Genomic DNA, 14,562 nt, shown 5'->3' with positions numbered 1-14,562 from the left:
TCATCTTATTTCAGGCTTCTTCCTAGATTTCACAATCTGCTTTGAAATTTTTCAAGGAATTTCTGCACAGTATTTGGCTCTATTTTGACTTGGTGAACGTAGGTTGTCCCTCCAGGTTGAGAGCAAGCAGCACTCCCTCCATTCATTGTTTCCACCACTCACAGCAAAAAATACATGTTGGGAGCTCTCGAGAGTACATAGGCCAGATTTGGAAAACAATCCAAGCTCCTTTCTTTCTGGCACTTGAGCTGAGGATGGCCAAAACTGCTGCTTTACGTTATTCATGCAAAGAATAGGTTTCTGTAGATCTGATGCTATTTGTGATCTCCCTGCAGGTTTGTCCCAAGGGCTATCTCAGCCTAGATAGTGGAACTGGGTGCCGTGCGTGTCCAGATGGCTATTCATGTGATCCGCGTAGTGGCGTGCAGAGGAGCTGTGGTCCTGGTCAGTATTCACCAGAGGGAGAGCCGGAGTGTCAGGAATGTCCAAAGAGATACATCTGCCCGGATGGACGGAGTAGACAGGTACAGAACAAGCATGTTATTCTCCAAGGACAAATTTTCGTTCTTCCATACAGTCATGGCCTGAACATAGAATCATAGAATGGTTTGGGTTGGAAGGGACCTTTAAAGGTCATCTAGTCCAACCCCCCTGCAAGGAGCAGAGACATCTTCAACTTTCTTCATCCAAGAAAAGCATTCAGAACACTTCAGTGGTAGAGTAGATATATAAGATCTTCCACAAGTAGCCTGTTTTAAGAGAAATAAGTATTTCTCATCTAAATTCAGAGTATGTTAGTGCTCACATCATCTGCCACCACCTCAGTTAAGGACCCAAAGAAGTTTGGAGTTTGAAATGCCATTTTTCCTTTAGAAATTGTCCCTGGAGAAGAGAGCTGTAGCAGTGCTAAGAGGGGAGGATAGGGCAGAGAAGGAGAAACCAAGAGGCAGAATGCAGTACTGGGCTTTTTGCTGACTCAAGCCTCCCTGGGATACAGCTTTGGGCAGCAATGGCCATTAGACCTCCTTGTGGTATGAATTTGTGTTTCTTCCCCTTAGCGTTGTCTGGCCGGTCAGCAGCCCGATCCAAGCCGCACTCATTGTGTGGCCTGCACTCCTGGTTCTTTCTCAGCGGAAGACACTCTGCTATGCCAGACTTGCCCAGCAGGTAAGTACATCTCCCAAGTATCTTCTGTAGTCATTAAAACACACTGAACTCAGGGAGACAGGCTCTGGTAAAACTGGCAGTGCTGGAACAGAGATAGGCTACTTGTATCACAACAAAACTAGAGGTTAAAAGATAATTCCTGAGATAAAGCAGATGCTGGCGTGTTCATGAAAAGCATGGAATCAAAATGAGAGAACACCTACTGGTTTTGATAGTCATTGCACTTACTGGGTTTATGTGGGAGGTCCAGCTGATGTAGCCTTGGGACATAAACTACTATGAATATGTAAGTGTGCTGAGCAATGAGGGAAGCTTTTGCTTTTTCTTTCCACACAGAAAGCAGGTTTCTCACTCTGTGGTTTTAGCAGACAATGGATGAGTCTAAGCCTAGTGAGGATTTGATAGCCCAAGGTCAGCTTTCTGTTGTGCTTGTTTCCTGTCGTGAAGTGTGGTGGTTTGGTGCTTGGTAACAGGAAAAGTTTGGTGCTGCAGGTGGCAGCAGTATCACCGATAATTCCCTCCACAGACCCTCAAGACTTTAATTCGCATTTCCTAGCCCACCTGAACCCTAGCAAAAAAGGCCTTACAGAGAGAGCATGGTGGAGCTGTGAATGTTTAAAAGAACGTGTAATGTCACTCCAGTTTGCCATCTGCCGTCCTGCCAAGCTTTTCTGTCTCCTGTCAGCCCTGTACTGCGTGTGAGGATGAACTATTTAATGAACAGCTCCAGGTGCCTCCTGCAGAGTCACTAAACTCAGTAACTTGATTCTTATGTCTGTAATTAGAATCCCTCTTATTAAATAATGAAGGGTTCCTGTACTCTGGGTACCTTACACGGTGTCCTGTAGAAGGAGAAACGGAGTTGCTGAAGAGATCATGCTAGACCAAGATCTGAGTAGTTTAGATCCAGCTGTAATACGTACATGAGAGAATAGAACAGGGGATTGATCTTATTTCCAGTGCCTGGAGTTAGGTATGAACAGCAAATAATTTACCTCTGGCGAGGTCACTCATACCTGGGAAGTGATGATGGTTTTGTGGATGTGTGTCATGTTACGCTTACTATTTACTGTGCTCTGTAGAGAGCCAGGGGACTAATCATGGCTCCGTTAAAAAATCAGGGAACACTGGCTTCTTTGGACGTCAGGAAGTATTTGTAAGTTGTACTTACCGAACGTTTGAACCAGTGAGCAGACACAGGCGTGTTAGCCTGGATTTTAGAGTGACGTATTTGCTACTGGATTGTTATTGCTTTCAGCGCAACACTAGCCAAAGGCTGCAGTCAGGTTTCACCTCCGGTGTATCAACTGCAAAACCTGGAGAGAGCAAGGGAAATCTCTGAGCAGCTGATCAACAGCTTCAATATAATGCGGAGTATCCCATGCTGAAATTCAGTGCTTCGGTGTTAAAGTTAGTCCCTCTTCTGTTCTTAAATCTGAATAAGTCCTCCAGCCCCTTGCAAAGCCATTAGATAATAGAGTTTGAATACCATCACAAGCAGGAGAGGCCTGAGAATTCTCAGCGTTCTTTCTCCGTGGTTTGACTGATTTTAATTATGTATAATCCATGTACTTAGTATTGCGTGTGTGTGAATGAAGTGCCATTGCTATGCTGATACATAGCAATATATCTCAACATAGCAGTGGCACTTTCATACCCCAAATAAATCCTTTTTTCTTTTTTTTTTTCTTTCATTTTTTTTTCCACATTTCAAATACCCATCTGGAGTTTAGTAAAGCATTTGATAATCAAGTTCTACAAAATCTTACTTGGAAAGAATAATTAATTCTAGCTGGATATGAGCGTTTCATTGCTAAACATACCACTGGCAGAAGGATTTAAAGTGAAAGATGGTGTGTTGAACTGGGGAGAATGTGGTCCTTAAAGTGGTAGCAGGAGCACTTCAGCTGATTTTTAATCCTTGTGATTAAAGAAGAATTGGAGTAGAAAGAGAGAACAGATAACGATGCTAACTAATAAAACGAACTTGGATTTTTAGCTTGACATTTCATTGTTTATGTTTCAAATGGAAAAATGTCCTGACATATTAAATATTTGAATTTTCTTTGCCAACTCAGTTCTAGAAAAGGAGGAAACATTTTTAGACAGGAAATTTATTTTTCAAATCTTGTCAAAATTTCCAAAACGTGAAAGATTGAGCCTATCTGAATGTGCTGCTTTTAAATTAAGTAAGTGACCTGCTGTTTTCTACCACAGACTCCATGCATGTCTGCTTGTATTGCAGAACTGAGCAATTTATAGTCTTCACAGCAGCTTTGTTTGTATTCCTGAAATGAACATGTCCTTGGGTAAAAGAACAGTCGATCATTTAGATGACAGCCTTCAACAAACAGGAGCTGACTGAAATGCTATTCAAGTTGTAGATCTCAAGGAAAATGTTATTTCAAAATTAAGCAAACTCAGAAAAAAATGTAAAATTCCATAACCCTTTTTTTTTTAACAACTTGCTTAAAATGATTTATAAAATTTAATATTTAAAGTTTGAAAATGTTACTGTGTGTCAAAGCTTTTCATTCTTTGTTGGTTAGTTTTGCTCCTGGATTTCCACCCTGTGCTTCTCGAACTTTGTCTTCTCTCAGTGTAAGCACAGGAAAATCTTTTGTCTAATGCAGCACCGTGCTGACACAATCGGTTCTCCTGTTTCTACATTGGAGGTGGTTTGTATCCTGCCAGATCAGAGCAGATTCATGTCTGCCTTCAGGGAGCAACGTTGGTAGACCCTGATATGATGTAGCCAGGAAATACTTGCGCTTTCCTGTTTGTCCCCCCCAACACACACCGCATCAGCACGCAAGAGACCCATTACCTCTCTGCTCTGAGTCTGGAGTTGGCCAGAGTGTTGTTTCTGAACCGCATATTTCTTCTCTACAGGTCACTTCTGCTCCGATGGCCTTGCAGTCCCTCTGTGCCCAGCAGGGAGTTTCAAGCCCAAAGAGGGACCTCACACACCCAGCAGCAGCTCCTCGTGCTTGCCAGGTCCGTGTCATAAAATATCTTCGTTTTGGACACTGGGGGTAATAATTCTCACTGTAAACCACACTGTTAAGTACATTCTTGTGAAGAGACTGGTAGTTACAGTACTTGATCAGGCAATGCTAGAGCTGGATGAAAGCAATTTCTTGTGAGTTACCAGATTTGTGGTGAAGCATTCAGGAATTACAAAGCTCTTTACATCCAGAGGTGCTTACTATCCACTGATTTCACTGGAACTGCCTTTATGGATATGGACCGTGGTATTTAGATGTCTGCCCTGTGGAGAGATTTCAAAGAGGTTGCAATGGAGGGGAAAGATTACTATTGTTCTTTCAGTATAGGAGAGGAAATGAAGGAGCAATTTGAAATGATGTGCTAACATCATCCAGCAGGTCAGTTGTGAAGCAAAAGTCAGCAGCTGGGTTTGTTGTTAAAGCTTATTCAACAGCATCAGCTTTGCATGGGAGACATTTCTTTTAGCACTATTAGTCAATTTTGAGGAGATGTGCTATGCTGTAACGCAGACTCATTTTCAAGCTCTTTTATGAGTGGAACAGAGGACTAACATCATTAAAGTAAGTTGACCATACACTTTCCCCTTGGGAAAGGGGTTCTTTATTTGTACGTCTTTGAATCAGTCACAATAGTCCCTGGTCCATTCTTGCAGCAAGGGGAAATTAAGTTACAGGTTAGGCAAAACTTGTTAAGTTCTGATAGTAAAAAAGTACAGGAACTTATGCCTTCAGAAGCTGTAGAAGCCCTGTCCTTAAGAGTTTTTGAAGTGTCAAGCAGAGGAAGCAGTGTACAATGTTCTGAAATGCATGCAAGGAGGTAGGCACAAGGCTTCTACCGATTTCCAGCTCTCTTTTCTAAGATATTTCCTTCTAAATATTTTTGGTTTGGTTTGGTTTGGTTTTCTGAATCAGGAGAACTTTGTTTGGCATGCAGTATGACTGAATCACACTAATGATTGGGAAGCCTGTTGGAAGTGACTAGATTTTGAAATTTGGTGATGGATAAATTAATTTGAAAGGACAGAATAATAGAGCTTTGCTGAAGTCTTCTCTGCGACTAAATCTTTGCTTAGATGGGGAAAGGGAGACCTGACTTTCTGCTGCAGTAATCACATGTTGCTGAGTCTGGGTCTGCCTGGTTTTGAACGTTTCGGAGTACCTCAGTGTCTCTCAAAACGGTATAAAAAAATGCCCGCCTCTCCTTAACAGTGTTGTACAAATGGGAAAACAGAGTCATAGGGAGGTTCAGGTAATGAGCTCAATTCAATAAAGTAATCTTCAGCCCAAGTCCAGAACGTTTTGGCGAAGGTCACAAATCACCAGGTGCACTGCTAAGAACAGGAAACCTAGAGTTCGGTTGCTTAGTCTCCCCCCTCAGAGAGGTACATGGGCTAAGAAAATAATTATCCCCTTCAAATCAAGCCATATATTTTTCTATTTGATCATTTCTTTTCTAGCAAATGACTCAGCTGCTAAAGTGTCTTGACTGTTGAAATTGTTTTTCTTTTTTTTTTTTCACTCACCACCTAAGTCTAGGAGATTGCTGCTTTCAACCCACTTCTGAGATTAAAACCAGAAGTGCATTTACATGGTGTAGCAAGGAACAAACCCCACATCTCATCAAGACAGCAGAATTCAGGAGACAGGGCCAGTGGCACCTGAACAAACACTGTAGAAGCTGTAAAGTAAATTAGAGTTTAAAAACTCTTTTGATTTAATAATGTAAGCTGTTATGCTGTGCCTGTACTTTGTATGATGATGTTGCCGAGTCTCCTAGGGAACACTTGACAAAGGTAAGACAATGCCTGCTGCAAAACAGGCAAGGGACGCACAAATAAACTTCAACAAGCCATAGAACATTTCAAGTATACTGCCATGAGGTAGGTGGTGGCTCGTATGGTACCAGCCTGTGTCCACCACCTGCACTGCAGCATGGGGTCATACTTACCTCTCAGCGAAAGTTTGTGTGTGTCACATCTGTTGCACAGGAAGTACATGGGCTAGCCTGGTCCTGCAGAATAGATAATACGCTGTAAATCTGTGCCCTGATGGATCTCGTGTAAAGCGTCCAGGCAGCCACGCTGTTAAGTTCGTTCTGAACTCGAAAGGGAAGCATCATCTCCAGAAAGTCAGGCAAGAAATGGAAATTTTATATCCTTATAGCCAAGTGATATAGATTCTGGTTATAGAAAATGGCAGTCCTGCTGGATTTGCTAGGCATGCAGATCCCCACATCATGAAGCTTTTATCAGCTTAAGGCAGTTTTTAAAAGGTCCCACAGCTCCTTGAGGTTGCAGCCCCCCTCAGGTGTGTTGATTCAGTTGCTGTGCTCAGAGCTGTGGAATTTTGTAGTCTTGAGAAATCCAGACTTTGGCTTAATGAGGTTTTTGAGGCTTGTGTTCATCCATGCCACGTGGAGTAAATGTAAGGCGGAAATAATGAGATTCCTCTGAGGGGATGGGATGGCAGAGGGAGAGATGACCCTTAAAGTTGCTTTGCACCCTGAGGAATCCTAATCTGGATTTAAGCCTTCAATCTGTGGAGGGGAAAGCCTAGATTTTAACAAATCCTCATCATTTTGGAGGTGCTGTAAGGCTCTATTCCAGCCTGCAGAAGCACATACACACTAGTATATGCTTGAGCCTTGCCTTGACAAGTGTTTGGAAGGCAGCAGGGGTTCAACCTGGAAGTACTCCAGGGAGCCGTCATTGTCAGCCGCTGTTTTCCCTTTTCCCTGGGCTGCTCTGTTTGCTTTGTGCTGTTGAAAGGCCTGACTCTGGAGGATAACAACTACTCCTGTGCTAAATTTGTGTTTCCTTTTCGCCAAGTTAAACATTTGGAGACATTTTTGTAACGAAATGCACTTTCTGAGCATGGTAACCCCAGCAAGGGACCGTTGCTTTATTATGTATTGTTCTTACTGGTGTTCCTTTAAGTTACAATGCAAGAATCTTTTGTTTAACTCACGGGATTATAAAGATGATCACAGCTCAAACTGGTTGTCTTTCAAGCAGGTAGTGATGTGTTTGTACCGAGTATACAGTCTGTGAAACCCGCTCATCTCTCTCTGTGTGCAGAATGCAAACATAGAAACAGCTTTTGTGGAAACCCCTGGTTCTCTTACAGCTGAGACCTAAGCATTGTGGTTATTAAATATACCTGCATCAGAGTGTGTTTAAGGCTAATGTTTTTGTTTATTTTTAATGTATCTCATTTCTTGTATTATTGGCTCAGAACGCTGTCCAGATGGTTTTTACCGCTTCCGTGAGCCACTTAACCGCAGTAACATTCGGCTAATCCAATACCACCACCTTCTGGCTTTGCAGTAACTTTCTGGTTGATATGAATGAACTTGAATCATTCTTTCTTGATGTATATGAAAGCAAAGAAATCATATTTTGTAGGACCCTCTGTTTCGTCAGCAGGTCTTGCTCCCTTTGTGACCTTAAATGTCTTTTCTCTTTTCAGGAATTGGATTGTGTTTGATGTGCCCTGCTGGATATTTCTGTTCTGCTGGAGCAAATTATCCAGTCCCGTGCCAACCAGGCACATACAATCCTCTCCAAGGCCAGGATGAAGCTGCTGACTGCAGAGCCTGCCCAGCAGGGAGGGCTTGTACTCAGGCCGGCTTAGCCCAGCCCGACGCGGACTGCTTACCAGGGTAAGCCTTGGTTATTTTCTCTGCTTCTAGTTATGTTTGTGAATATATTTTGCCTCCATTGGTTTTGCTTTGTGTATAGCAAAGGAGGTGCAAGTTGTATCCTCTGCTGTGTCAAGATTTTGTTGCAGTTTCTGGTAGATGAGACTGTTCTGGTGGAAGGGACTGCTGCCTGCTATTGCCACAGAATAGGTGGTAAGAATAGACAAGAATTAAGCTGGGCCACGCATCTCATGGTTATGAACAGTGTGACCTGGCTGAATAACCCACTTTTCCTCTGGTGGCAAATGTATGACACAACTAGTACATTGACAGTGTTTCATTTTCAGTATTTGTGCGTTACTGGATGTCAGTTATATTGCTGTCAGCTACAGCATCAAGTGCTTCAGCTTTTTCCCAGCTGCAGCATTCATGCTAATATTCTGGTAGAGCACGGAGTTTTTCTTCCTCTCACTTGAAAACATTTGTCCCAGCTAGCCTGTTGTGTTTTGTTAGGTACGTGTGCCCAGCGGGGTCGTCCAGCCCTCATTTTCCCAGCAACGCTTGTCCTCCGGGAACAGCTGGCAACGACTTCAACCTCTTTGATAAGTCCCAGTGTGAAACCTGCCCTGCTGGCTTTGCCTGTGCGAGAGGTATGTGGCTTTATCGCTAAGTGAACTGTTCTTTGGTAGCCAGTGTCACGGAGCCCACCAGTGAGTACTACAGCAGGTCAGTGAGGTGTCACAATGGTGGTAACTGGGAAAAAGTTGCCCCTTAGTGTTACTGCGGAGGCTGCTGTGCCTGCTGGACAAGTTGGTTTTAATTTTACCCTGAAGTTTTCTCTTTGTGCCACCCATGATTACTCTTTTAACTTCATGACCTGGAAGTGACCAGTTTTTACAGTCTTCAAAGTTTTTAGCTTATTGATGGCTTCTTCACTGTAATGTCTATGCCAGCTTTGAACAGGAGCACCATGTAGGATACTTGCAGAGTAATTGCTTTAGTAAGCAGTTCTGTGATAGAGCCTCTCAACAGCAAAGGAATTATTGATATCCACTTTTAAATAGAGGAGAGGTGCAAAATGAGGAGAAACCTTAACTCAGGGACATCCAGCAGAGCTGAAAACAGAATGAGAGAACTGTATTGTGAAGCCAGCATGCTACCCATTAGGCCACAATGCCTCTCTTAAATTTGTCTTTGTGTTTACAGGAACAGGGGGGAAACAGAAGCCTCCCACTCCATGCCCAGTTGGTCACTACTGCCCACCAGGCACAAAGCACCCAATGCAGCATAAGTGTGCGCCAGGCAGCTGGAGCAATAGGACAAGCCTGACCTCGGAGGAGGAATGCTTTCCATGCCCTGCAGGCTGGTTTTGTGTAGGAGGAGCCCATATCCCTACTGGGATGTGCAGCTCAGGGCACTACTGCCCTCAAGGTAGGCAGCTTTCGCAGGAATTAAGGACATTTAGTTTATTTTGGAAATTTTGTGGACTCTGATAAAGTCACGTGCTGAATTTATCAAAGTGGTTTTTGCACCAAAGTATTTCAGTGTAATATTTCAGGATAACAAACTGTCTGTTCTGTATAGTCAATACTTCAGATCCGTGCTGTTTGAACTGAGCGTGTTGATGTCATAATTTTCTTTCCCCTAATTTACAAAGAATTAAAATGCACAACCAACTGTGTGGTACAAGCACAATTCTAAATTTGAAACTTCCTGCACAGATTGTACAATATTGAATAAACAGTGATTTTGTTGTTGTTGTTGTTCTCAGAGCTGTGAGCAGTAATTGTTTAATAAATAAAAATATGTATTTTGATGTAACTCGTGTAAATACTTAAAGGCAATGAAGAACATGGGTCTTATTGTTTTCTGTCCTCAAGGCTGTATTAAGAATTGGGATGGTTCTCTCCTCTTTTTTTGGAAAGGTACGTGGAGGAGCACGCAGTACCCCTGCCCTGCAGGAACTTACAGTACCAGGCTGGGAAATGGCAGAGTGGAAGATTGCACTGCCTGCCCTGCGGGAGCTTTCTGCACCAGTGGGACCTCCAAGCCGGTTCTGTGCCCAGCGTAAGTACGTTACACACGCTGCGGTACTTGTGGGTCTCTGACCCATGCAGGCACGAAAGAAAATATTTCTACATGGTGTTTCAGAATGCTTCTAATTTTAAGTAACATTTTTCTGCACCAGAAATGTTTGCAAATTCCTTTCACCTTGCATGTTACCGGGTGGTCCAGGCAAGTTTGTTTTTTTCAGAATCACACAGTTTATTGGCTCCAGAAATGGTAGATTTCCTCTATACAAAAGACTAAGATTGCAGACCAGAGGTGCGCTGTCCTTTTCTTGGTCACTTTGCTGCTCTTTGTGACTCTCTCCCTTCTGTTGTATTTTCTCCTGCAGAGGAACCTATCGCATGGAACATGGTGCAAAAGTGGCTGCAGACTGCATCCCTTGTCCTGGAGGGTACTACTGCCCTGAGCTTGGCACTGTTGCTCCTCAAACATGTGGTGCTGGCAACTTCTCAGTGAGTAGCATTAATTTTATCCTGGCATCTGTTCGGCATGAGGACTGACTTTTGGTGGAAAAGGAAGGTTGAGGCTTTGAGCGCCTCAAAGGAGGCACTGGAATGAGCCCATCTCCTTGCACGATGAGTCTGGGTATTTGGGGTGATTGTGTATGGTGCTTTAAACAATACTGGCCACCCGTGCTGACCCGACAAGTAAGGAGTGAAAGTGCTAGTCCAGAGAAGGCACTGGGAATGTTCCTACGCAGTCAGGTTTGGAGCTGCTCCAGGTGTGATGCTAAAAGTATGTATCGTGTGTGCAGTGCTGCTCTTGCCGATGTTCCCACTCCAGAGGCTTGCACTAGCAACCTAAGTACGTATGTCATGTGTCTGGCAGTGTGTAGCTGGGTAGATACTTTGGGTTTTCACGGAATATTTTACTCTCTTCATTCTAAGTATTGCAGGGGAGTGGCAGAGAGCAGACACCTGTCGTTAGTTCCTGCTCAAAAGACAGTATTTGGTTGCAATGGAGTTTAAGCTATCACTTGGCTTTGGAAGGTGAAACAACAAACTGGAGCTGCAGAAGAGAACAGTGATGGCACAACTATTCTCACAAGCAGGCACTAAGATGTGTCTCTTATTTATCTGCCCCAAGACTGTAATGAATAATTCTAGTGATAATTAGCATGCTTCCCTGTTGATGGGATACAAGCTCGTCACTCCTGTCAAATGACCCCAGTATCAGTTTGCACGAATTTGGTAGTTGCCTCTGGAACCCTTTATTAAGATTGGAGAGGAGATAAATTATGAATGGAAGTTTATGTATGGCAAATAGACCTAGATTATTTCTTGTTTGCACCTTGGAGATCAGTGTAACAAAGAACGTGAGGGAATGTGTGTGTTTTTCTCTGCTGGTGCTGGCAAAGGGTGTTGGATTGCCTGTTCTGAGGATCAGAACCTTTTGTGTGGTCCACAGGCAGTGACAGGGCCTGCTTCTTATTTGTGGAGCACAGACTTTCTTGCCTTGGAGGGTGAATACACTGAATTTGTTGTTCATGGGTTAGGTTACATGGAATTTTTGAAGGGAAGTCTTTGTGCTCCTGGTAATATTATATAGCAGGAAATGTTTTATAAGAGCAAGGTCCTGTAATCAGTTCCCAAAGGCAAAGTCTTTGATCAGCGGACATGGTTTTGTAGACTGTTTTGTTTACTGGTAGGGGCTGCTGTAGAGTTGATTGCATTCATTTCTTTTGTTTTGTGCCTCAACACAGCTTGCCAAATGTGCAGGGATTCTTTTGTGCTCTAGAAGTGGAACCTTATGCCTTTTGTGTTGTAGGACCAAGGTTCAGCCTCCTGCTTGCCGTGTCTTTTTGGACATTACTGTGCTAGTGAGCACACCAGCCAGGAGGTGATGCTCCTTGCCATGATTTGCCCGGCGGGCCTCCTGTGCCCAGAAGGACAGGCAGTTGTTCCAGATGCCAGTGCAAATGCCTGCCCAAGAGGATACTACTGTCCCCGGGGAGATACTGTAAGTGAATCTGCTTTGGTCCTTTAGATTCACTGTTCCCTCAGCAAGTTGTATAGCTACAGTCTGCACTGGGATTAATCTTGCTATGGGAGCCTTTTGTAATAATGTTTTTTTCCTGATTTCTGTACTCTTTTGGTGTTCATAGTTCTTAGCAGTATTTGCCCTACATAAAGCTGTTCATAATATTGGGGTAATATTTTCTGAGATGCTGAATACAATACAGAGGATTAGATCCCAATTCTGTTACACCATCTTTTCAGCATTCACGCCGGATTCCAGTTACTGAGAAGAACTACTTTCACAGCTTCAGCTTTTGTATGTTTGCCTTGTGGGATGCAGCAGTCGTATTAGTATGTTAAAGACCCATTTTCCTGGTTTTTTTTTCAAGGGCTTGCCTGCTAAGCCTTGCCCCAATGGGACCTACGGTGAGCAGAGGGGTCTAAGCAGTGCTGATGAATGCTTACCGTGCCCCACAGGGAAGTATTGCTACAAAGATGGGATTGAGCCTTCAGGAATCCCCCACCCTGTAAGTATAGCCCAGTTGGATTCTCTTCAACATGGATGAATCCATGTTTTTATTTAGGAGCGAGGTGATAACTCTTATCCCAGTTTCAGCTCTTTTCCAAGCGCAGAAGACTATCTTCCCCACATCTGTACAGGCAACGTGTAAGGCCTGTCTCAGTGACAAGATGTTATCTTAAAAAAATCTCGTCTACAGTAATTATCCTACATGGTCAGAATTTTACTAATAAGACTGTGAATTCCCTTCCTTCCCTTCTTTTCTGCCCCATTTTCTTGCAGCAAAAAAAAATTCTAGGTTATTCAAATTGTAGATGAAGCTTGGATCTTTCTGTATTGAAATCTGAACCGATTCCTCTTCCCTACTCAGGAAAAGTCAACAAAACCGTGCCTGACTGTGTATTTTGCTTTCCAGACTGGAGATTGCCCACCCGGCTATAGCTGCCCTCCGGGGACTGGATTCCCTTTCTCCTTCCCCTGCATGCCAGGCTTCTTCTGGGATAATTCCAGCGTAGAGGGTGAAGATGCTTGTAAACCATGTCCACCTGGGTACTACTGTGACTCTCCTGCCATGTCAGAGCCCAAAACTTGCCCAGCAGTGAGTTGTTCTTTCTTGGTTATCTAATGGGAGAAGCTGGTATGCAGGGGTCTGTTTAATAGAAGAGCCTTAAATGCTGTATTAAGCTGGCTTTGTTTTGCAGGGCTTTTACTGTGGTGAAGGCAGCTCCGAACCTGAACCCTGCCCAGAGGGTACATACAGTAACAAGAAGGGGCTCTCTGGACCCTCGGAGTGCAGTCCGTGTGGCCATGGTTTCTACTGTGCTTCTCCAGGACAGACTGGGCCAAGTGGTCCCTGTAAGGCTGGATTCTACTGCCAGGGCAGGGCCCTGACTCCAGTAAGTCACGTGGCAAGTTTTTTCTCCTCCTTACCTATTTGTACTCCACTGTGGTGTTTTTCTTTTTCCCACTGCGGTGCTTTTTATTAATCCAGTGACTTCAAGAGTCACAATTTTGTACTGCTCGCACTCAGGTTTATGGCCTGAGGACTACTCCTGCTGACCTCACTGGGAGCGTAACCATGTCATTTTTTTCCCCTCTCAACATTAACACGTCCTTAACTAAAAATGCAGCCTGGTGAAAAGGCTCCAAGTGAAAAGCTCGATGAGTGTAAACCACACTGCAATTGCTAGTGTAAAAAGGTCATCTGTATTTATTCTCTTTGTTTTTACCACTTTTCCCTTAAGAATGTATTATCTGTTCTCTGTACGAAAGAATATGTCTCTGTTTTCTTTATTGTCTTGGGCCCAAATCAGTATGATGCCTTAAATATTTTAACCCCATTTACTCCTGGTTTTTTAATTGATGCCTTTTCCTATTTTAGTTGCCCGCAGATGGTGTGACAGGAGACGTGTGTCCTGCTGGGGCATATTGCCCACCCGGCTGTCCCTTACCTATCCCCTGTCCTCCAGGAACTTACAGCAACGTGAGCGGGTTGAGAAGCCTCCATGAGTGCTTGGACTGCCCACCTGGGTGAGTTTCATCTTCAGAGAATATGGCTCACTTCTGTCCCATTGCAAAGGGCTTATTCAGCCCTCAGGTTTGCTGCCACAGCAGCCCATCCTTACCTTCAGCCCTCTTACAGAAGAGGTCCTCTCTGTTCCCAGGGCTCTAGTGCAAATGCGCTACCTTCATCCTCTCTGGCTACGTGTCTGTATCAGCAGCTTTTCGATAAAGAATTTGAATTGTCTGAGTTGTCCCCCAGCTTTTACTGTTCACAGGCTTCTGTCGAGACTGTGTCTGTAGTACTGGATGGCTTGACCTGGCAGTTCTTGCTTAAAAATTCTTGTTAATATTAATTGGGCAGTCCTTTTTATATTACCAGATAGTGTAATTCACCACTCTGTTGCGTTCCTTTTAATGCCACCAAAACTACACATGTGATTGTGAAGTAAAATGTATTGATTTTGGTGGCTTGTAAGCAAACAGGAACTGAGTTTCTAAGATTCCAGGTAGACTGCAGGGTTGTTTTTTTTAATTGAGACTGTACTATCCAGTGACAAAAGGAACTATTGCTACCCAGGTTTTTTTGTTCTCCCCACGTAGGCTGTATTGTGATGGGACAAATAACCAAGCTCCCTCGGGACCGTGTGAACCTGGCTACTTCTGTACAGGAGGTGCCAAAAGTGCTCTTCAGGAAGT

At 43.7% G+C, this 14,562-nt stretch overlaps 1 protein-coding gene across 1 annotated transcript in view; it reads left to right on the top strand.

Annotated features, from left to right (window-relative positions):
- Positions 1 to 14,562, top strand: part of LOC147597871 (uncharacterized) — a 72,846-nt gene that overhangs the window by 18,689 nt on the left and 39,595 nt on the right. Inside the window, exons 4-10 of the mRNA XM_086765994.1 lie at positions 336 to 524; positions 1,059 to 1,167; positions 7,644 to 7,836; positions 8,329 to 8,465; positions 9,022 to 9,246; positions 9,741 to 9,882; positions 10,214 to 10,337. Coding sequence (XP_086622120.1) covers positions 336 to 524; positions 1,059 to 1,167; positions 7,644 to 7,836; positions 8,329 to 8,465; positions 9,022 to 9,246; positions 9,741 to 9,882; positions 10,214 to 10,337 — 1,119 coding nt within the window. The remainder of the gene's footprint in view (positions 1 to 335; positions 525 to 1,058; positions 1,168 to 7,643; positions 7,837 to 8,328; positions 8,466 to 9,021; positions 9,247 to 9,740; positions 9,883 to 10,213; positions 10,338 to 14,562) is intronic.

The sequence above is a fragment of the Chlamydotis macqueenii genome, chromosome 24, assembly GCF_036417535.1.
Source record: "Chlamydotis macqueenii isolate bChlMac1 chromosome 24, bChlMac1.mat, whole genome shotgun sequence".
NCBI lineage: Eukaryota > Metazoa > Chordata > Aves > Otidiformes > Otididae > Chlamydotis > Chlamydotis macqueenii.
The sequence above is the reverse complement of the archived record's forward strand: the minus strand, read 5'-3'. Positions and strand labels throughout refer to the sequence as shown.